This window comes from Scleropages formosus, chromosome 6, assembly GCF_900964775.1.
Source record: "Scleropages formosus chromosome 6, fSclFor1.1, whole genome shotgun sequence".
Taxonomy (NCBI): Eukaryota; Metazoa; Chordata; class Actinopteri; order Osteoglossiformes; family Osteoglossidae; genus Scleropages; species Scleropages formosus.
In genome coordinates this window covers 3,183,102-3,207,846 of record NC_041811.1, presented here as the reverse complement: position 1 = coordinate 3,207,846, position 24,745 = coordinate 3,183,102, and the positions used below count along the sequence as shown (strand labels likewise).

The following is a 24,745-nucleotide window of genomic DNA, read 5'->3' as shown; positions in this document are numbered from 1 at the left end:
CGCTGCGTAATAAGAGGCACTGTTATTAAATGGCACCAGCGAAGGCCCCGTTCGGATGATGCCAACTGCTGTACGAAAACTCTCAGTTAAGGTCACATTGTGACCATTAATTGTTCAGAACTAGGAAGGACCCCCCAACACCCCCACATGCGCACACACACACACACACATACACACACACACACACACACACACACAGAGAAACACACACAAACACACCAGCCGGACACGTGAGAAGCCACATGCACTCCCACTCACTGAATCACCCTATTATACTGTTTAAATGCACAATATTTTTAGCTAGTAAGCACATTTGTGTGTTTTATGTCAATGAGCAGCTCCGTAAACCCCTTGAGGTGTTGCACGTATGGCATACTACGCGTTTTACACCCGATGGAGAGCAGGATGAGATCAGCAAACATATGGACGGGAAATCCAGGCAATGCGACACACAGATTGCCATAAACATGGCCTATTCATTCTGTACTCATCAGAAAAATTGCCTGTGCAAGAGTTTGAAATATGATATCAAGTTTCTCTAAAGACATCTCATTCTCCTTCTTGATGAAGAAATAAAACATTTCAAAATAATGGACCACTGGCACCGAAACATTTCTAAATAAAGCTAGGCCGCTCACTTTGTGCAGAACAGAAAGTATTAAAATATAAGCACATTATGTTTTTATTAACAAGTTTGTATATGGTCCTTATTTCATGGATTGTTGATGTCATTATCATTATTTCACTAAGGAAACTCCACATTTTGAGTTCATTCATATGAATAATCTACATTTATTCTGAAATCATGGGAAACACCTCAGCTGCACCCAGGTGGACTCCAGTCAAGTAATAATGTAGGATGTAGAAGAGCATTGCTTACTTCAGAAGTAATTTAAGTATATCAAAGGAAAGGGGATGAATACTTATGCATTCAATTATTCTCCATTTTATATTACTCAGAATGTCAGTTTTTTTTTTTTTCTTTTTAACTTTCACATTTTACTTTTTATTTTGTCTTCATGAGTGGTAAAAATTCTGTCGAACGTACCAAGGTTCTATGCTGTAATAAAATAAAATGTGATAGAGTCCAAGGGGCTGAATACTTTTAACAGGCACTGTATGTACTGTGGTGGGTCTGGGGCTCAAATCCTGCTTGGGGTGCCTTGTGGCTGACTGGTGTCCCATCCAGAGTGTTCCCCCCCTTCAGCCTTGTGCCCTGTGTTTCCGGGTTAGGCTCCAGCTTGCCTAGGCACCTCTCGGGACAAGCGGTTGTAGACATTGTGTGTGTATAGATACACATATTGAAATGTCAGCTTCCATCTTCATTTTCTGGTTATCTCTTTGCATCCTTACATCATGATGAGCAGGTGAGGGGAAAAGCCTGTGACAGAGTTGGTGTGAGAGAATAGTGAGTGTGTGTCCTTGGACTGATTCACACCTTTCTTTCCACTGTGGTTTCGTCTTAACCCCCTCCAGCTCAGTGGTGATGACTCACGGTGCAAAGGAAATAGCCACTTCATAGTGAACAAACCTTTGATCAACTGTTGACAATCAAAAGCAGGTATGGAAATGTTCTTATTTAATGCTAATCAAGTAAAAGCTTTGATTTGCATCACTTTAGATTTAATGTGCCTTTTATGCCTCGGCAGTCATGCAGTTGTGATTCTGGAATTCAGTATTTATTATTATTTAGCAGTTATAGCACTGTGAAATGTGCTCATGCCGTTCATCTCTTGTAGGGAATGTAAAATAATTGGAACTTGGGATGTAGGATCAGGTCTTAATTGGCAATCCATGTGACCATCCAACTCTTTTGCAAATGAACTTTTTGAAAAGTTCAGAAATGTACCCACTCACTGTCAAATGCAGTTTCAAAATTAATTGAAATGTCTTGGCAACAAAAAGAAATGTACAACAAATAAAAATGCGTGAATATGATAATCTATGAAGGACTATCACAATAAAAAACAATGATCTGTTCATTATGTTTGATGAATCACCAACACATTAAAACTTAGACTCAACAGTTGTCTCTAAAAAATAAGTAAATAATCATTATTTTTGAAAGGTAATTAAAATTACATTTTTGTATGGCTGCATTGTCATCCTCATAATTTTAAGATAAAAATATGCCCCTGCTTAGAGCAGAAATAAGATATGGAACATGAGCTCATGTTGCCATGGACCAGCCCCACTTGAGGACCAACAACCTGTGCAAATGTGTCATATTGCTGCCATTCTTACATCATTTTTTTTCTCACATAAGGTTAGGATTAGATTGATGTCGTGATCATTATTTCACTATTTCATTGACTGTTTGCAAAGAGAATAGATGTTTTTTTTTTTTTTTTTTTGTGAGAAGCATGCAAGGATCTGTATGTGCAGTGTATAAAGGTGTGTATGAGGGATGCTGGTTTCAGCTTGAAGAATATAAAAGTTTGTGTGTGAAGGGTATGGAAGTCAAGGTGTATGGGGTTTTGATGTCAGATGTCAATGTGAGGGAAGTATAGAGATCAATGTGGTGAGAGGTGTAGAGGTCAAAGTGTGAGATGTATAGAGGTCAATGTGTCTGGAGTATAGAACATGTGAAAGGCATAGAGTTCAGTGTGTGAAGGGTGTAGAATAACAGTGTGGGCCCTATTTGCTCCAGTATTTATAGTCTAAATTTTAAAGTATGCTGCAGTATAAAATTAATAATTGAATATTTCCACATCTTACATTGACCCACTTTAGCAGATTTAAAGGATGAATTGTTTGGAATTCCATCTCACAATATGAAGTGACTGCTTGTCTAGTAGTCACTGTGTTAAATCCAGTCAGATGCTCACTGTGCACTACATAAATCAACCAGCTCACCAGCTGATTTTATCGTTTTTTTTTTTCCTCTCTGTTTTTCAAGTGTTTAATTAAAACGATCTATGCTCACTGTAGTCCCAATTGGAGCGTTCATAAAACCCTCTGTGGGATTCCACACAGGAAAGCATTCAGGTTAACCTATTAGTGGGAACTTCAAAACATGAGCATGATAATTGTGCTGCGCTCGGGCAGCTTCACCAGGCCGGTCTTTTCTCTGGCACACAATGACATGTTGGACTAGAAAAATGATAATGCTTAATGTGGAGGAATAATGCATTAAACGTGGAAAAGAATGACCTTATTCTAAACTTGGCACCGATTTTTCTGAAACATATTTTACACAGTTGTGTTACACTGTCAGATGCAGGTAGCTTTATACTTCATGCTACTATTTTAGATAGGTGAAATATGTCAGGTTAATACAGAGGTAAATAAAAAATGATTAATATGAAATAGTAACACCTTCAGGTATGGAGATAGTGCAGACTTGCTTTTAAATATTCAGTTGAAGCACAGATTTTTTTACACCTCATTTTAACAGTTGAGGAACATTTAAGCAAAAATGCAAACCGTTTTCAGTTTATTTATTTAAATTGCATTTTCTTCATTTGTCGGATTCCCAAAATTTCTGTAGCAGAGTGAACGTGAATTGTATTGTATGTAGAGACAGCTGGTAAAGAAGTGGTTAGAGCTATTAGCATTAGACCAAAAGGTTTGAGTCCCACCTCTGGCTGTAGTACCCTTGAGCACGATACTTACTCTAAATTGCTCCAGTAAAAATTACCCAGCTGTATACATGCGTAAATAATTGTAAGTACCTTAACGTCATAAGTCACTTTGGAAAAATATAATTTAAATCTAAAGTATTTACCCTCTGAGTAATTAGATGGCAGTAAAGACAACCGAACACAAGAGGAGTGCAGAAATGTCTGTGTTCAATTCACTTACATAGTTTTTACAGCTTGTTCCTGCTCTGCTGGTCAGGGTCACGGTGTTCTTATTTTCAGTCATTTTAAATTAGTTTTCATTCTGATAGCTAAAAGGTAATATAATACTAAAATAAAAAATATTCATTATTGCTAAATACAAGATTTCTGCAGAACATTGTATGTAAATAAATTGAGGCATGTCTGTATAATTAAGCTTTTATTGGTTGTGAGGAGTGGGGGTGTGGTGGCACAGTGGGTTGGACCGGGTCCTGATCTCTAGTGGGTCTGGGGTTCAAGTCCTGCTTGGGGTGCCTTGCGACGGACTGGCGTCCCGTCCTGGGTGTGTCCCCTCCCCCTCCGGCCTTACGCCCTGTGTTGCCGGGTAGGCTCCGGTTCCCCGTGACCCCGTATGGGGCAAGCGGTTCAGAAAGTGTGTGAGTGTGGTTGTGAGGAAAAAGGACTTTGGAGTTATGAGTTTACAAACAGACCTCCTGGCCAAGTTGTGTTTGTAAGCTGAGAAGCAGGTGTATGAGCAACAGTGTTTTTATCAGTTTTCTTTCAGTGCAATTTATGTGGTAAAACATGTGACTGTACCTGCTTTTCACATGTGCGACCACATGCATAGCCCATACAGCACGATGATGTGTGACTGCGTACGATGGCCAAATCCAGTCATCCACTTGGAGACCCTGGGAGCCGGGCATCACATCTGCTGGTGTTGGCGGTGGATGCCTGCGGCCGGTCTGTGAGACGCATTGCTCTGACGTGTCCACCTTCTCAGAGTGCCACCATGAAGCCTCCAAGGTCTGCCGCAACATTATGAGACTACAATCACATTTAAAATTTCAGCAAAAGCGGCTTCTTATATATTTTTTTGCATATTGCCTTCTCATTCGAAACTCAGTGAAAAGCATCTCGTTTGATGTCAGCTGCTTAGTGTCGATGGATGACTTGGTGTGTCCGTCAATGTGCAGCTGTTGTCTTTTACGAGAAAAAAATGCTTTGCATTTTGCATCATGAATTCTATGTGTTTTTTACATGCCAGAAATGTGGACTTGCAGAAGCTTATAAGAAGTGACCTAAAAATGTAAAATTTAAAGCTCATGCTGAGCTCCTTAAATGCTGTGCCACTTTCTACCCTGTTCTGGGTATTGCTGCACAGCTCCATCCCGTCTCCCATCTCTGCTGTCCTCAGCATGCCCTCTGTGATGCTTCTACCGTGCTCTGCTGATGTGGCAGAGGGTGTTACAATGGCATCTGGAAATCTCAGGGATTAGGATAGACCACCGTATGTTCCATATATGTTCCCAGTTGCTTCCCTATCCATTCCCAGACTGCTCTCCATGTGTTCCAGGTCTATTTTTGGTTTATTTCCAGTCTGTTCCCAATCCATTCCTACCTTTTCACTGTATGTTCCCAGTTTGTTCCCTACCCATTCTCTTTGCGCTCCCAATCTGTTTTAAGTCTGATGCTTCTATGTTCCCTGTGTTCTCTGTCCTTTTTCTAATCCCTGTTTTTTTTTTTGTGTCTTCTCTATTTATTCCCTGCCTATCCCCTATATTTTCTGTCTTTTCCAAGACTGTTCCCAAACTCCTCTCTGTCTCTTCCTTGTCTATTCCATATATTTTCCCAGTCTGTACCAGTCTCATCCTTGTCTGTTTCCTCTCTGTTCTTGATCTGATCCCAATTTGTGGCATACATGTTTCCTGTTTGTTTCCTTGCTGCTCCCAGCTTGTTCCCAATTTGTTCCGTGTCTGTTCCCAGTCTATACCTTATCTGTTCCCAGTCTGTTTGTTGACAATTCCTTGTCTGTTACCTGTTTGTTCCATATTTCATATGTTTCCTTTTTTTCTGTATATTCCTTTGCTGTTCCCAGTTTGATCCCAGTCTGTCCCCTGTCTGTTCCCCATTTGTTTGCAGTCTTTTCCCCATCTGTTCCCAGTTCCAAGTCTGTTCCCTGTTTGTTCCCCATCTGTTCCCCATCTGTTCCATCTGTTCTCTTTTGCCTCCTGTGTTCTTCACTTATCCCTTCTCACCACCTTCAGCACTGAAAGTTCACACATTTTGCTGTCACTGGAAATTATTTAGCACAGTGTGTGTCAGTACATGGTTATGTCTGTCTGTATATGTATATGTCTATGCCCATTTGTGTGTGTCCTGTGTCCTATCTATGTGCATGTGTTTTTTATCCCCTATGTATGTAACTAACAGAAACTGAATAGATTCACCGTAAAGCAGGAAGAAAAACAATATAAAATAAGCTACTCATAATTCACCCCATGTGCTGGATCCAGGATGAGGCTCTGGAGGGCTGTGACTCAAAAAGCCAGACATTCTGCAATCACTGTACAGGGATCTAAACCACCATGTGCTCATAAAAACCAGCTACAGTGCCCTTTCTATGAAATTAATGTTTCTGTGTATTGCCTTTTAACAGGGCATGCTGTACAGTCCTTCACTGCGTGGAGACAGCACATCTGTAACCGAAACAACAGCCTTAAACATGTTATTGTTATATAATAACAGTAACTCGTATTTATTTGACTTTTCTGTTTAAAGTGACTTCCAATGTTAGAAAATTAACTTTACAAGGATTTACCTATTTATATAGCAGGGTATTCCTAATCTATCAATTCTGGGTGAGCACCTGGTTCAAGGGTGCTACAACAGGAGTGGACATGAACTGCAGACCTTCAGATTGCAAGGGTACAACTCTAAACCACAGTGCTACCTGTTATCCCTGAACTGGAAAACGTGATATTACACAACCTGCTTTTGTGCTTCTTCTCTCCCTGCGTTGCAGTGTTTAAGATCTATGTATCCATTCTTCTTCAAAACTAGATGTATGGGCTGGTAACACTAAATAGTATCCATTGTAAGTCGCTTTGGAGAAAAGCGTCTGCTAAATAAATAAATGTAAATGTAAATGTAAATGTAAACTGTCTTACATCAATGGTTCATGGTCTGGACCCCAGCCGTACAAACCATGCTGAATAGAAGGCATAGCCCTTCCATAGCCTCCCCCACCCCCCAAGGGTGCTGCCCAATCAATAGAAACAAAATGAATTCACAGAGCAACAGGGTGTCCAACCATCCAGATTGGTTTTGAATACAGGTCCCATTCATTGTGGTGCTGATAATTGATAATGGCAGGGTAAAATTAAGTCACTCATCCTGACTGAACTTTCATATTCGTTCCCTTTTTATCCCAGAGTTACATCACGCTGGCAGTGGCACACAGTAGCTTCCTTCTGTATTGGCCTCTGACAAAGTCATACCACCAAATTATAATTCTTTAAATTTAGGCACCTACGCATCTCCGAATGTCTGAATGAGAACCAAGATAAGACTACATTGTATTTTTGCACATAATAAGGAAGAAAAAACTTTTTTTCCAAAAAAAAAGGAATAATGCAGATCATGAAATTTTGAATACATTGGGATGTAATGTTTGGGGAGAATAGCCAGGTCTATCCATGTCTGTGTTCAGGGGGAGGTTATTAACATGCAGCCAACAGTGTTGACACATCTTTGCCCATATTGTTGCTGCTCTGAACACATTGCTGGGCTCCATTCTGAAAAAATAGAATTACCTAAATGACTGTCATTTATGCCACCACACAGTCTCTCACTGTACCACTGCAAGGCATTGCCATTCAGAAAGGACAATGAGCTGGAAGAAGTGAGAAGATGGGGATGTTCTGAGCAGCAACAGCCAGGTTGTTGCATTACCAGTACTCACTTCCTTATCTTCATACTCTGTTCACTTCTTTTTTGTCCTTTAGCAGACAGGGGTTCTGCCCAGTTTATATCAAGAATATAGAAGTATCTCTTTGTCATTGTGTACCTCCTGATCTCTATGCTCTCTCCTCTTCTGTTCATGCAGGGTCCTTGAGTAAGGCCAGGAGACTTCTCTGTCTCCTTCTTCAAATGTCTACCCTGGTTCTCTTGGGAAGAGCAGAGAAAGCCTGCCCACTCAGCTGCCGCTGTGAAGGGAAGATTGTCTACTGTGAGTCTGCTGCCCTTCAGGACGTGCCGGGGAACATCTCGGTTGGTTGCCAGGGCTTATCATTGCGGTACAACAGCCTCCAGGCTTTGCTTCCTTACCAGTTTGCCCACCTCAGCCAGCTTCTCTGGCTCTACCTGGACCACAATAACATTGACTCAGTGGATGGCCGTGCTTTTCAAGGGGTTCGACGGCTCAAGGAGCTCATTCTCAGCTCCAATAAGATCATGCAGCTTCACAATGATACCTTCCATGCCGTACCCAACCTACGCAACCTGGACTTGTCCTACAACCAGCTGCAGGAGCTGCAGCCGGGGCAGTTCCAGGGCCTACGGAAGTTGCAGAGCCTCCACCTGCGCTCCAATGCCCTGACCACTGTCCCCATTCGCGCCTTCTTGGAGTGCCGTAGCCTGGAGTTTCTGGACTTAGGCTACAACCGAATACGTGCCCTCACCCGCACCACCTTCCTAGGGCTGCTCAAGCTGGCTGAGCTGCACTTGGAGCACAACCAATTTTCCAGGATCAACTTCTTCCTCTTTCCGCGACTCCTCAACCTTCGGGCTCTCTATCTGCAGTGGAACCGCATCCGTGTTGTCAATCAGGGGCTCCCTTGGACCTGGCACACTCTGCAGAAGCTGGATCTTTCAGGGAACGAGATCCAGGTCCTGGACCCGGCTGTCTTCCAGTGCTTGCCCAACCTGCAGATACTAAACCTTGAGTCAAATAAGCTCAGCAACATCTCCCGGGAAACTGTAGAGGCCTGGATTTCCCTGACTGCCATCAGCTTGGCGGGGAACGTGTGGGATTGTGGCCCTGGCCTTTGCCCCCTGGTGGCCTGGCTACGGAACTTCAGGGGTAGCAAGGATACTACGATGATCTGCAGCAGCCCCAAAGCACTCCAGGGTGAGAAGGTGATGGAAGCCATGAGAAACTTCACAGAATGCGAAGAGAGTTCAACTGAAGAAACCATTTTCCAGATGCCAACTTCTGCCCTGACCGAAGTTGATACAAGCCCTCCACCTCCCCCATCTACTGTACAAGCTCCATCCCCGTCTCCCCGACCATGGCTCTTTCCTCAGCCAACACTCCCCATATTGGTAGGGAGAGACCCCCTGGACTCCATTGACAGTACCCCATCCCCCTCAGACAGCTCATCCTCCACCACAGACCTGCAGCTGGAGCATATGTCCCTACACAAGGTGGTGGTGGGAGGTGTGGCCCTCTTCTTGTCTGTATGCCTCATCCTACTGGTGATCTATGTCTCATGGAAGCGCTATCCTGGCAGCGTGAGGCAGCTGCAGCAGCATTCGCTGGGTCACAAGCGCCGCAAAAAGGCACGGGAGCCAGAACAAGGCCTGGGATCCCAACTGCAGGAGTACTACATGACGTATGATCCCACGCATCCCGAAGCCTTGGACATGCTGATCAACGGGACCCCGGGGTGCACGTGCACTATCTCCGGGTCCAGGGAATGTGAGGTATGATCCGTTTCCAGATCTAGAAGTTAGAGGTGAATCTTTAATCAGGAATGCTTTTCAAGGACCAACCTGCAAAACCAGGCACCATTGGGTCTGATCCTTCACTTGAGCTTTTGCTCTGTATTTTATTGTTATGAGTTTGTTGAACTCAAGTGATCAAATTACATCTGAGAACGAGCTGTTACAAATTAGAAAATGGTTTTTCAAAAGCCAGTGATGCCTATGTCTCCTTCGAGCACTCTGCACTGCAATTTTTGGTTTTATTTTTCTTACAAAAACACATTTTTAGTCATTTTTCATGTTTTTTTCTCCGCTGTGCATGCTTTCATGTTTGTTTATCACTTTGCTGGCCATAGCTCAGTGGACACACAGCAGCTGTTTGGCTAGTGGACACACACGCTGGCTTGCTCTAAACCCAGCACATGCCTTGGCTTGTGCCATGTTTAGTCCATCAGTAGACTCATCGACCCTACAGCAATTTAATTTTTCACCACTCATGTAGGATTGCTTTGGGAAGAAGTCCATGTTTCAGTAGCGATCAGATCAAGATAATTCCAGATATTGTGGCTCTGATTTTAACATCGTCTTCTCTCGGTTGTTCATGTATGCTGTAGGTTTATATGTGCCAGAATGCTTTTGGAATTGTATGGGTGGATCTGGAAACAAAAAGGAGCACAATACAATGAGCTGTAATTGCTACACTAAACACTCTGGCAATAATAATAAAATTAGCATAATGCAACATATCAGGCCTTGGGTTGTAAATTAATTTAAATTTATATTGAAGTGTGTTATCCATGTAAACAGTACAAATAATGTGCATTACAAAAAGCAAAAAAATACATATTAATGTTAAGCTGGGATATTGAACTCATTACTAGCATAGCTATGGATTTTACAAATTATATTTTTAGTACAATGACACAAAACTACACAAAAGAACAAGTTAGAATGTAGAAATGAACCATGGAACAGTAGTACAAAAATTCATCATGTGTTAATTAAAAGTTTATACAAATTATTGTAAATGTCCTTATATTCTTGTATATGTCCAAAATAACCAGTTTATTCATCTCATGTCATTAATACAAATTTAGATGAATCATTGAACATATCTAGCATGAACAATTTAGTCTTCAGCAATGGCCACAAATCACAGTAAACATCTGCAGTTATTGCCCTTTGGCTGTTTTTTTGTAAATACAGTGATGTGAGCTGTTGAGCTGTGTGAATGTGAAGAAGTTGTGAAGAGGGTTCACCCGTCATGGGGCTCACACAACACAGCTCGGGGAGTGCGTATTTGTCTATATGTATAAGTCGGGGAAGTGATCCTGACAACCTCAACAGTATCCAGCTGTTATGGTGCTGTACAGTGTTTGGGCATACTCATACACAACGCCATTGCCAGCAGCCAAACAGCCTGCTTGTTTTTTGTCACATTCGACAGGTGCGGCTCACCTGTAGATTTATCACTGTGACTCCATAATCTGCTGCTTTTGGTGTGACTAATAGCAGGATCTGAGACACAAACACTCAAGGACATTTGCGGTGTGAGAGCCAAAACAAAATGTACTTTAAAGCCAATGCATGCAAATCCCAGCCAAAACTGAGAATCAATTTAACCATCTATTCTTACCTGCAGTTGTTATTGGGTCACTTCAAAATCATAGTGTAGCAGCCACAATAACATACCTAAAATACCTTATAATTAAATGAATATGTAACTGAGTTAGAAACTGCTGCTGTGCTGCAGGTGGCTTATTGCACACCTGATGTTGTAATAAATAAGGAGTCCACCCTTACATGACTTTGAATAGAATGAGTATTAGGGACTGTAAGGGATTGTTATGTTTTATGCTATAGGGCATTTTGAACATTGAAACAGTAGTTTAACTATTCTTGTATATGTCCTTAACAGGATCCCTTGAATATTTCTGCAAACATTGTAATAATCATTGATATTATTTGGCAATGAATGTTTGATCTCTGGCAATGCATTTGCCTCTACTTCGTGTGTCTGAAGTTATTTTTTTCAGTGAAAGCACACCTGGTGAAGATTTCAAAGGGGGTTTTTAAGTAAGAGAAAAACATACCAAAATAACCTGTTTATTCATCCCATGTCATTAAAAGCACAAAAAAGCCTTTGCTGCCTGGTTTGACTAATGTAAAAAAACATTATTATAGGCCTGCAGTATAGGAGGGAGATAACAGTATTGACTTTGACTAAGGAAACCTACACCATTTACAGTCATTAAAAATGGTATTAAATGGCATAAAGTGCATACTTAAATGCACAGGGATTTGCTTACTTTGTCAGACCATTGCAGTTTTGCTTGAATGACTATTAGAAGTAAAAGATCATTAGACATTTTTGTCATGTAGTCTCAGTCAATGATATTTTAAACACTCTGAAGGCTATAATGGAAAATTTATGTTGGCTTGGCAATTTTTGTTGGTGTTCTTTCACACTCCAACTTACTTCAGCAAGTTGGTTTTGGATCAATTAGTAAAGTACGTTTATCCTTGAAGCTATTAATTAAAATGACTTGTTTCTCCATGTAAATTCCCTGCTGTTGGAGGGCTCTGGCTCATGACAAGTTCCCTGGCTCCATTTTCAAGCCGGTATTGCTGAATAGCGTCTTTTCAAGCCTTGCCCAAAATAATTGCTTTTGCATGAGCTCTTGCCTTGGGTGGCAGAAGTGAGGGGACATTAGCGAATGATGAGGACACCTTGTGCACAACCTTTAGAAAAATGTGAGCTGCAAATATGAGTTGCCACCTTTGCAGCTCTAACACTCATACAAAATGCAAGTCCACTAATAATGTTTCTTTTCGACATTAAGGCAAAGGCTGATCGTTACCAGTCATATCGCTCATCCAGGGGTTTCCAGCAGGGAGATTGCTGAAGGGCTTGGTTTTCATGGTGCCGTGACCTGGTTATTTGAAAGAGATGCCTGTCCTCCAGCTCAAGTTGTTGCAAGCATGCAAAAAAAGGGAACTTGTATGAGCTCATTGGGAACACGAGAACAATTGTACACATCTGTGCCTTGCTAGAGAGTGACACAGATCTCATTCCCTTTCATCGTTTAGGGACGCAAAAACAACATCAAAATGAAGGGGAAAGCCCAACCCATCCACTTCCCGAGTTTTTCTTGGAGGCTGAGAGAGCTTTCCTTTATTATTTTTTATTTTAGGCCTTATTTAATAATTGAGGGCCCGGCGCTCAGCTCGGTTAAATTTGATGAGAGTGTTTCATTAGAGGCAGCTTTCATAAGAGTCCATTAGCACCAAGAACCTCCCAGCAAACGTGTATTAGGACACGTTGGCACGCCTCCTGAGGCACCGGCTAAGGAAATGAGGAACAGCTGTGAAAAAAACAGGTCAGACAAACAAACAAACAGACACTAATCAAGGGCTGGAGATGAGCAACTTAAACTCTACCAAGAGGTTTCGTGTTCTTTTTTTGTTTCTACTGTTAAAATGGAGTCAGCAACGTTTTCTTTTTCTGTGTGCTCAAATAAAACAAACACATTTCTTAACATGTGAGCTCAAATGCTCTAAAGTCATGTCAGTTGAGTCTTAAGACTGTCAAGAATTGTGTTGCTTCTTAGAGATGCTGACTGAAGCGCTCTTAAAGTATTGTTCTGCTGGTGTTTTTTTGTTTGTTTCGTCAAGGCATAAATTCCCATCCATTTTTACTAGCAAAATTGAGAGAGGGCTAAGACGGATTGTGGAGGAGGACAAGTGAAAACTCCCAACGACATTAACTGCAGCATTGCTGCTGCCGCACTTTAACATTTCAAAGTGCAAATGCACTGGAAAATGTCAATTTCCACAGTTTATGGTAATGACAGCTCCAGACAAAAGATCAAAAAGCCCATGTGGTTTTTATAACTCATTACTGAACTGCCAACAAACGCTTTACTTAAATAGTTTTCCACTTAGAGCCATCATGCTGATTAAGGACCTAGTATTGGAAGGTTGTGTTTTCCAGTTGAAGCGGAATTAACATTGTACCTTTAAGAAGTATGTTACTTGAGTTTCATCACTACTTATGAGCCTGTATGAATGCAAGGTGTGAAATTGCTTGAAAGTGTTTTTCAATGTCTGTGACTGGAGGGTGTTTTTGGCAAATACATCAAGGGTCCATGGGTGCACATACGGAACTGAGTTTGGAATATGAAATTTTATCCAGCTCCATATCTAACACATTCTGTCTGGGAGCACTGGCTATTTGCTTTCCATCTACAGTTGCCTGTTATCCCGGAAGATTCTTTTTTGGACTGCACTGGTCCAGCAGTCTCCAGAACAGTTGGCTTTCTCTAAGAATGGCATAAAGACCGAACAGGGAGCTGTTTCTCTGATGGTCAAGCTAAATGCCATCTTCGATCAGAGCATGATGAAATTCCATTGTTTTTTTTTTCGAAAGGAGAGAGTACAGATATGTTAGCTGTGTGAGCCAGAGGATACCCGTTGGAGAGAAACAAAATGTGGTACGTTTAAGGTCACTTCAAACAGTCTGAAGGCAAAGACAAGGAATACGGCAAATTTACACAAGTAAGAAGTCAGACAGCTATTAACAGTGTTACATTTTTAAATAGACTATCTCGCTCTTGCAATACAGCATATGGGCCTGCTTTTACAACACTGTTTGTGCTCAATAAATATACTGTACACAAAAAAAATACAGGTAAAAATTATTACCAGATGCTGTAATTTCATTCACTGACTCTTTCTGAATATGCAGTACAGTGGTGTGGTGACCCCTTTTAGTGATTATAGCATCTGCAGTGCTGAAAATGGCTGCCAGTGAATGAAAGCATTAGCCTGATTTAAATAAATATGTCTTTATTAATTTTGGTGGTTTGGGATGAGCCTGATGGACAGCACTACTTGCTGCACAATGCATGACTCTGAGGGCAGCGCTGGTTCGCCTCTTGTCCCTGAACAACCGGCAAAAATTAGCTTTAACCACTCAGTGCCTACCATACAATTTGAAACACTCATCGATGCTCGTGGAATTTGAAGCCAAGCCTGCTCCATTGTCCTTTCATGATGGCAGCAGTACTGCCCTATAAACTACAGTAACATCTGGTTGGAGACAAAGATCAGCCCAGCATGGCAAATTATAGTCTTCTTCATATTTTTCTCCACTAGAGCCTTAATGGTTTTATTGACTAGCGCAGAATTTACTTCCTTGTAAGCTATTATTACCTTTATCTAGCTGACACCTTAATCCAATGTGACTTACAGTGTTAGATAATCAACTTTATGACTATTCACAGTCATTTTATTCCATCATATCAGGGTAAGTTCTTTGATCAGCTGTACTACAGCAGAAGATTGGATTCAAACCAAGGACCTTAGGATTGCAAGGTGGCAGGGCTAACCAGTACAATACCTGCTCTTCTAGTTCATTTAAAATCTATACCCCAAGGTGCAATGGCCAATGCTCAAGGGTGGAATATGCTTTAGGGAACAACAGCAGATTCCTTGATTCCTGGGGCAGGGCTTATAACTGCTGCAATGAGAAGTTGCTCCCTGATCATTTCTGCTCCTGTTTAATTCCCTTGTGTGTTCCTGTGTCCTTGAGAGCAGCTGCGTCGCTTCAGTTATACATATCCAGCCACATAAATGGGTTACCAAAGTGTTGCTTTGGATAAACGTGTCTGCTAAGTGGGAGAAATAACAATACAGTCAGCATAAAAGAGGTTCAGACAAAAACAAGGTCACTTCTAGCAAAGAGCAGAACAGCAGAGCCTGTACTTTCAACAGGTAATAGACAAGGCAAAAAATCCCACTGGGTATATCCCCTAGCTAATGCCAGAACTATTTTGGATGTGCGTATGCTTGCCCTCTGGGCAGGAGGAATCACACAAGCCAGTGCTGGAATGCCTCGCGGCAGAAACATCCTCATCCATTTCAGGGTTTAGGGGAGCCCTTTATGGCACCATTCCCTGCAGCCTCCTGACTGCAGTAAGAGGCTATTAAATGTTTAAATGGGTAGTGTGCAGCCCCCTTCACACATCCTTAATCTGCCGTAGTTCGTTTCCTTATTGTTTCCACCAGTACAGGAGCCTGTCAAAATGTTTCCCTTTGTTTTGACTGTTTATTTGTGTGTTTATGTTGCATTGAGTGCATTTATCAAACGCAGGATTCAAAGTTACTCTTCTGCTTTCAAGTCAAAAACCTGACAATTAAAGGCATTTAAAGACACTTTTAATGTCCTTCTTCCTTCTTAGACACTACAGGATGAGCATTTTTATCAGAGAAATCCAGCTTCCCCACCACCACCACCACCACCACCACCCTGGAGCAGAATATCATTATTCTTTGGCAACTGACAAAGTGAATTATCCCAGGCCCTGGGATTATCCTGGGAAGGGTGACCTAGCAGTTGGTATTCTGTTGGCTTGTATCACACCACTTTAGGAAACAGACTGAGACGGGATGCTGTTGGAAACACCTAGTGTTACACTGTGTCTCATCCCCTCAACACCCATCTTCCTCAGTGGCCCTGTTCCTCCTCTTGCAGGCACTGTCCCAAAACAACATTCTTTCTGAAGCTGAGTCGGGATCGGGAACACCCTGCTGGAGACAGTGCCAAAATAGCTCTCAGCTTCATTATTTCTGTGCACTGTGCTCTGGGTTAGGCGCCTGTGCAGCTCTCCCAGGATCTCCAGCTTAAATAGAGTCAGTAAATTAAACGCGGCTGTGACTTATTGAGCCTCGATGCTCACTGGGGAGGTGGGGGGTGCTCTGTCGCACTACACAGTGAAACAGGCCAGTCTCCTTGCATGGTCTACATCCACATTGTTTAGTCAAGGTCCACCGTTGTTGTTCTGAGTGTATTACATTTTTGGCATAATGGCTGAACACATCACGCTGGATGAGTGCATCAGCTAAGTGAACAAAGTGCAAATCTGATTTGCAGTCTGGATGTGTCCCTGAGATTATATATATTATATATATATATATATATAGAAAAATTTTTTGTAACCTGTAGGAAGAATGCAAATTCCATCACCTTGACTTACAGCTCAGCACTTCTATTCAGAAAAAAAATAAATAAATAAATAAATAAATAAATAAATACAACTGCGATGGGGACTGCCAGTGCTATGGATTCATCTCCAAACGTGTAAGATTTGTTATGGTATGTGTTTGCAGAGCATGCTTTTAGTGGTTTTCAATAACAGACACATTCAGATGCTACTGCCCAGACTTGATGCTGATTATGAAGCCTGGGCCCGCATGAAAAATGAAAGAACATCGAGTGCTGTTCTCCAGCATTCTTACCCTCTACTGTGCCTGAAGTTCATTAGTCTGATTTCCACCATGAGTTGGCTGTGTGAGGGAGAATATGGGGTAATGAGAAACGAGGAATTAAAAGGAATCAAAAACCCAAAGGCAGCTTTGTCTCCCCTGTTGGACAAAAGTCAAAGAAATCAAGCTACCAGAACAGGTCACATCTCTCAAGCTGATATTCATACCCAGCTACCAACATTTTTCCATGATTACACCAGTGTCCTCTTTTGAGGCTAGTTAGCCTCAGCATAGATCACAGCGTAACGACTGGGGCAATAGACTTGACATCTGCTTCCACGCCGCTCTCTGGTCAGCTAAGCAACTGAAGAAGTGACCCATTCTGCCTTTCTAATTTCGTTAAGTGCTGCGCGGGGCTGCGAAACAGCGACTGTCACCCACTAATACCTGTAATAGCACACTTTGAGGAATTGTGGCAATATCTGAAAGCCTCTGAACAGATGCCTTTGTGCACACAGACTGTAAAAATGAAGAAACATGAGCCACAAATCCAAAGAGCACCCAGGTGCAAGGAGTGGGGCACTGTTCTGAATTAATGGAAAGACTGAAAAGGTTATATACTTTAATGGAAAAAATATACATTTTGGAGGGATGAAAGGACTGTTTTTTTGCTGTACGTATGTACAGTATATTATGCGTATATATTTCGGGTGTAAATGAATGCATGCTGGGCCAACAGAACACATGCCATGTTGCGTGTAGATGACCCAGTGTGATGGGTAGTGTTTTGACCAATGCACTGGGTCATAAAAATGCTGTGAGTATTTGTATATTCCAGCTGTGAATGGGTCTGTGAAAACAGGTCAGGGAAATGACCTGTCTCATAATGGTAAAACACAAATTGAAAATTCGTTGAATCCAAGCAAGTCAGACTGAAGCAACTCAGTATGCATTCATTCTTTTTCAGCATATTTTGCACATGCATGCTTTTGTGCTCCCACATATAGGTTTACTCACTTTTTTAAATGTGTGTCTGTGTGGTTGCATTTGGTTGTATGTGCTTGAACTAAAAGGAAACCCTTTTAAACAGTTACTAGATATATTTATATGTAATTTACATACATTTTTTTATTTAGGTGATGCTTTTCTCCAAACAGACTTAATGTTAAGCCATTTATACAGCTGGGTGACTTTACTACAGCAAGTAAGCACCTTGGGTAAACACCTTGCTCAAGGGTACTATAGCTGGAGGTGGGATTCAAACCTGCAAACTTTGGGTTAAAAGGCAACAACTCTAATCACTATACTACCAGGTGTTCACGATGTATTACATTATTATTTAAGTAACCTTTGAGAAAAGAGTCTGATAAATAAACAACCAACACCCATATTCTTACCCCACCCTTTCACAAATTTTTTACTTAGCTGACATCTTTGTCTAAAGACGCTGATGATAAATTTACCCATTTAGAGCGCTGGTTAAGGGGGTGTGATGGTGCAGTGGGTTCAGCTGGTGCCCGTTGTGTGGTGGGTCTGGGGTTCGAGCCCTGCTTGGGGTACCTTGCGACAGATTGTTGATGCGTCCCTTCGGCCTTGCTCCCTGTGTTGCTGGATATGGCTCCAGGTTGCCACAATCCTACTCAGGACAAGCAGTTGTTGATGATGGCTGGACAGCTGTTAGTTCTGTATCAGTTCAGGGTACATACTCTAATCAAGGGTCCTACAGCAGGAGAGGGATTTAGAATTTAGTTTCTTCCCATCTCAAAGTGACAGCTCTAACAAGTGTACAAGATGCTGTGTGTGTACTTACTCATAAATAGAAAGCATTTTTTACCAAATCACTTATGCACATGTTAAAAATGCACATCATGGCACTGTAAAATGAGCAAACTTTGGAAACTTTGGCTCTTCTTGTTTATTGTTGTCGTGGAGATATGCGCTTTTTTCTGAGAGGAATGTTTGTATTATATCATGACTCACTGTCCCCAGGCAGAGAATTACAGTAAGCATCAGGATTTATGCGTTCTCACATTACTGCTTTCAGCATCGTAGCCCTGCAACAAAACTTGTTTTATTATATACCACAGGTTTGCTACAGGTTACTATACAAAACAGTGCAATTAAAGTCAAAGGAACTGCAATTAACTCCCAAAATGACCAATAAGAACTCATTGCTTTGTCAAAGATTCCTTGATAATGACTGAATATTTGTGATTATTATTGAACTGTTTTTTTTCTTGCATTTATTTTGGCTTCCCTCTTTCGGTCCATGTCCTGCACATAATCTCTACCACTAAAACAGTAGAAACCCTAACTGGCCAATAAAGCTGTGAAACATTTATACCGTGTAAATAATGACCCCATCTACCATCCCCCAGCAGAGGGATGAAAAATAAAAACAATAAAAAAAACTCCTACAGGCTTCTCTAGAGCGGGTAGTTATGTGCGTTCCCCTGAAGGCTGATGCTGTTGTCAGTTCAGGTATTTTCCACTGTTTGTTCTCTCAATGGTTACAGATTGAGCTGTGACTTTGGCGGATACAGACCTGCATGCTAATGCTGCCAATGCCTAGGAAAGCCGCTGTTATGCTGTGATCGGCAGACGTGCTTTGTGGGGTTACCGCGCCAGCCTGCATGTGTGCCCCAGTTCCGACACAGCTCAGCCCTGCATGTACCTGCATTCTTTCACAGGTGATTGAAATTAAACTGTGCTCATAGTGAAGAGCGAGGAAAAGTTAAAATATGGATTTGAAATAAGAACGGACTCCTTCAGTAGTGTCGCCCATATTAATGTGGTGGTCAGATGAGCCTCATACTGTGGGCTGTTTGAGCTTGATTTTGAGCAGGAGACAGAATTGTGGGTTCTCTTGCGAGTAGAGTTGGAGCTCATCCACATGAAGGAGGACTTTTGCCCTTGAGGTTGAGGAGCTGCAGTAGTTTCAAAAGCTCAGATTCCTGGTGGGAATTGCACTTTTCCACTTTCATTATTATTAGAACAGGTTTGTCTCACTTAACAGGCTGTATTTGTTCTGTGAAATGACCTTGATAGGTCGAGCGCTTATATCACTGTTATTTCGTATGGGAATAAAAAAAAAAAAAATGTTCATAAGCCCACAAACTGGCACCAAAAAATTACCAAAACACAAAAATCACCCCAACATGTTTTATCAGATGTATGACAGTAATGATGGCACAGTATCCACTGATTTGCAAAAGAGTGATGCTAATGTACAGTACCTAATAGCAGGCAAAAATCCCAATATACAGAGCCAAAGGCTATTATGTCTGCTGCTGGTACCTATTTTCATATACCATTATTTGAAATGTTTGTTATTTGATGAATATTTAATGGGTATATTACTTTATGTAGTATTAGCACTAGTAGTAGTTTTATCCAAAGCCAGTTACATGGTTCACAATTTTGCCCATTCATATTTCTGAGTATTTTCATTTCTCATTATGCAATAGTGGGCATGCTGGTTTGGTATTATGTTTTGTTGAGAATATAAATGAAAGATCTAAAAAGAACATAGAACAGAAGCTTTTTGCAACATCTGGATCCACACCAGAATGTGCTTCGCAGTGCAGTGACCTCTTGACCGCCAACTGTCCATTTAAATACAATGTCCCCACCTGTCCCTGATAGCTTAATGAGGTTGGCCAATAATCCTGGAAGTGGCCATGGCTCTGTTCCTTTGCTCCACACTGATTTTTCTTAAGTACAACTGGAGACCTACAAATGTGACCTGAATCCTCAAACTTTTTATTCAGCAGTCCAGAGCCTTGTAGCAGGTGGGTAGGGTTAGGAGTTTGTCACTTTGTTTTAAAATTCCACGTTCAAATAGCAAAGTTTGTTGTTTTTTTTCATCCCGCCTTGGAAAGAGTCAAATAAATGTAAATAATAAATTTCAGCAATAATCCTCTTCCAAAAAAAGCATATTATGTTTTATTTATTTCATTGTTGATATTTTCCATAGTGGGGGTGCGGTGGCGTAGTGGGTTGGACTGGGTCCTGCTCTCCAGTGGGTCTGGGGTTCGAGTCCCACTTGGGGTGCCCTGCGATGGACTGGCGTCCCGTCCTGGGTATGTCCCCTCCCCTTCCAACCTTATGCCCTGAGTTGCTGGGTTAGGCTCTGTGACCCCGTATGGGGCAAGCGGTTAAGAAAGTGTGTGTGTGTGTGTGTGTGTGTGTGTATATTTTCCATAGTCAGCAAAATTATTGTATTTGCATCAATAACATGAACTTGTATCCTGTAAATTCTGTAGAGTTTACTATAGTATTGATTTTCATCGCTGGATATTTCACTGGATCAATTCAACTGTTCCTCTTCTGGGATTTAAACAAACATCAATTTTCTTAGAAGTATATTTTCTTAAATACTTGAACCTCCTGATCCAAGCAATAAATATAACAATCCTATTATTTCCTTGCAAAAATAGTAATAAAAATGTTGAATTTAGTGTTTAGTAGCTTTCCTGAGGCTTGAAATGAGCATAACAAAAACCTGTGAACATTGCTGAACAATACAGCAAGAGAGCCTGGCCATTTCTTCTGGAGAACCAGACATTCTGTTGAAGAATCATACTGTTTCTGCAGAAAAAAACCCAGGATGGTTCTGCAGAAAAAACTAGACTTTTGTTCCCGGAGAAACTGGATTTGTAATGAAGAACCGGACCATTTCTGCTCTGTCTGCTGTGCATTAAAAAGCTGCACTTCTATTGAAAAGATGGCAGTAGTACAAGCCTTGTAGTGCATTCACAAAATTACTACGGTGCCATTGAAACTAGGAGCATCCTCACAGAATATGTGGAAACCATAAGATCCATAACAAGATTCTGTAAACAACTAATTAGCAATAATACTCAGATAAGTCACTGTGCAGACTCAGCTAAAGTTCTTCAATTAAATTCCATAATGGAAAAAAATATCTAAGGTGCACATGTAGTATCATTATAAAAATGTTTTGTTATGACTGTTTTGTTTGCACACAGTGCCAAACTTTGCTTATGTAACAGTTTCTAGACTTTGTCCTCTATCTTGTCCGAAGAGAAAAGCAGTATTGAATGAGCACCATTAGTATTCATTGCAGAGTTTTTAATTAGTTAAAAATTAAGTACTAATGTAAACAAGGTCACAGACGGACAAAGAAACATTTTAATTTAATCTACTCGTCCTTAATTCATCTTCTGGGAGCGACTGAGTTACAAGTGAGCGATTGAGTTATTTTTAATATATTTCTGACTTGTTTTAAGTGCCATTGCTTGCATAAGAATGACTTAACTCCTGGAAATACTTATTTTTTCATACACAACTTCAAACATTTAGTGAAGGTTTTTTTGTTTTTGAACTATTTCTTAATCCTCATGGGGGCATGGTGGCACAGCAGGTTTGACCAGGTCATGCTCTTTGGTGGGTCTGGGGTTCAAGTACTGCTTGGAGTGCCTTGTAATGGACTGGTGTCCCATCCTGGGTGTGTCCTTTCCTCCTCCAGGCTTGCACCCTGTGTTGCTGGATTAGGCTCTAGTTTGCCGTGACCCTGCTTGGGACAAGTGGTGTTGGCCAGTGTGTGTATTTCCTAATCCCAGTCTTTTTGTGTTGCTGAGGGTTCTATTGCTGCTTCTCTTAATGCTCTCCTGTGCCTTCTTTCCTCAGAATGAATACACATGTCCCAGACCCTTACCTGGAGCCTGGCCGGGAGGCATGCCTACCATACACTGAAGGAGATCCTCAGTCACCTGCTTGGGGCACTGCATGTAAAGGACTCCATTTCCCATCATCCTTTGCTCCAGCTGAAACAAAGACTCAACTTCCTTTTAAAAGGGATGGTTCCTTGTGCAAATATTCCCCTAGTGGGCTGATTTAGTTAAAGGTTCAAAATGTTGCAATAGATTTGTTTTAATTATGCTATTATTGTTTTTTTTTTTTCTTTTAACACCATGCCTTGCCTTTGAGTGACCATTCCCTGCGCTGTTGTCTTTGGCCTTTGGTCCTGTCAGTCACCACAACCTGGGCCTTTCACCCACCAACAGGACTGGTGAAATTGATAGGATGTTCTTCATTAAGATTAAAGCTGGAGCAAATAACCTTGAGTATACTGACATTGAGAAGGAGGGCAATTTTGGAGAAACCCCATTACATGGGTGCCCGTCTAAATGTCTAGACCAAGAGATGATGGTTTTCATAAGAAAACCCAAAAATGGATCTTCTGGAGAGTACATGGACAAAGGTGTCACACAAATGGATGATTCTGTTACCGACACATCTGCACTCTCCCCCAGGTGTCAGGTTTCAATGGAGGAAAGCAACCAGGAATTTCTCCCCAGGACACACTGGCCTGTGGCACTCATACACCCAGTTTACATCTCTCATTGCTTCACACAGAACACTGTTGACATGAGCAGCTGGTGGGAGGATGCTGACCTTTGGTTCTTTGAGGCTGTTCCTATTCAAAGGTAGATGGATTTTGGGTTTTGGCCTTGAAGAATCTCTGTAACATTATTTCCAGCAGAAAAGCTTATATGTTTGAGGAAGGACACATTCTGTCTCATGCTTACTGGCTGAACAGACACTCACTGCCTCAAGTCTATGGTGTAGAGGGGCACCTTTTGCCTGTTACCTGATGATTTCAAGGACATCCTCCATCTAATTCCCTTTGACCAGAAGGATGCCCTCCACCTCATCTGTTATGGCCAGAAGAATGTCCTCTGGCTCATACCCTTTGACCAGAAAGATGTCCTTGGCTTCATCTAATATGGCCAGAAAGATTTACTTTGCCCCATCCCCTTTGACCAGAAGGGCATTATCTGCTTCATTCCCTTTCACCAGAAGGATGTGCTCTGCCTTGGGCCCATTGACTGGATGGATGCTCTCTGCCTCAAGCTCATTAACTGCAGGAAAGCCCTTTGCCTCATGTTCATTGGCTGGAACAATACCCTTTGCTTCTTGGCCTTTGGCTTTAAGGACACCTTATGCCTAGTTTCTGTGAACTAAAGGAACACTACCTGTCTTGTGACCATTGGCTGAAGGGAGACTTTCTGCCTCTTGTCACTGGAGTCAGTCCACTTCCTCAGCCCCTGGGAGTCAAACCACCAAAATCAAAAAGTTGGACCACTACAGAATAACAATAAGTGTACAGTGGGGTGGGATGACTGTGTTTCTTCTGAAGTGCTCACCAAGTCTGCGTGTGTGTATGTGTATGCGAGCGTGTGTGTGCTGTCTGCTGTCTGATGCACCTTCAAATAAGATGCATCAGGCAGCTTACAGCTGAGAAAAATCAAAGAGTGTGAGAGCTTATTTTGTGGTGGGGTGTGGGGCTTAACACCTTCTGTACCTCTACTTTCAATATTTGTTATAAAACTTGTTTCCAGCATCCAGGCAACCCTCAATGTACATTGTTGATCCAATGGCCTCTTTCCCTCACAGCGATGTACAGCCCCTCCACGTTCGTAAGTCAGGACACCCACCTGGAACACTCTTTTGTACTGTGTATGGTATTTTTGAGTTCCCACGTTTTGTTGATATTTTATAATAAGCAGTACAAGTTGTTCATGAAAAAGAAAGAAATTGTCCTGTTTTCTAATGAGAATGTTGTCAAAATCAATTTAAAAATATAAATTGATTTTCTGGTAATGGGCATGGTATCATGGGCATTTTTTTGGTTTTATGAAATAACGATTTTATTGGGAAAATGGTATTTTTGACATGAAAACATCTTAATATGCCGTTTAATTGTTCTGCAAAAATGGAAAGGCGCAGCACTTCCCTTGAAAGCAATATCAGAATGTAAAAGTAAAATGTTTGAATGTGTGTGTCATCAGCATTGAGTGATGTTCCTAAGGAAAGCCCAACATCTACTTGGACACCTGTCATGGGGATTTCAGCCCAAACTCAGGTCTTGTATGTGGGTCACCATCTGGCATAAAAGCAGATACACTCAGTCAGTGTCCAGCATGTTACACACGTACTCTTACAAACATCTGCACACTTTATGACTGACAGGAATCAGTAGTGCTCCCACAATGCATCTTGATTGGGCTGCATTCAGCCACAGCTGGATGTACACACCCCTCCGGGTGTTCTTTGAAATGGAGCGGTTTTCTAAGCTCCCCTGCTTCTCGTGTGGCCGCCAGTGCCGCACTGCTCATAAACCACACAAGTGACAGTCAAATTAAAACTGAGAAATAGAAAAGACCTTTCAGCCGCCTGGTTAT

The 24,745-nt window shown here is 41.6% G+C and overlaps 1 protein-coding gene across 2 annotated transcripts in view; it reads left to right on the top strand.

The window, feature by feature from the left end:
• Nucleotides 1-24,035, top strand: part of lrrtm4l1 (leucine rich repeat transmembrane neuronal 4 like 1) — a 31,408-nt gene extending 7,373 nt beyond the window's left edge. Inside the window, exons 2-3 of one of the 2 annotated variants that reach the window (XM_018734468.2) lie at nt 7,672-9,269; nt 22,188-24,035. In XM_018734468.2, the coding sequence (XP_018589984.1) occupies nt 7,672-9,269; nt 22,188-22,253 (1,664 nt within the window). In that variant the 3' untranslated portion in view covers nt 22,254-24,035. Of the gene's footprint in view, nt 1-7,671; nt 9,276-22,187 lie in introns of those variants that run through there. The other variant, XM_018734469.2, reaches the window with a different exon arrangement.
• Nucleotides 24,036-24,745: the final 710 nt, after the last annotated feature.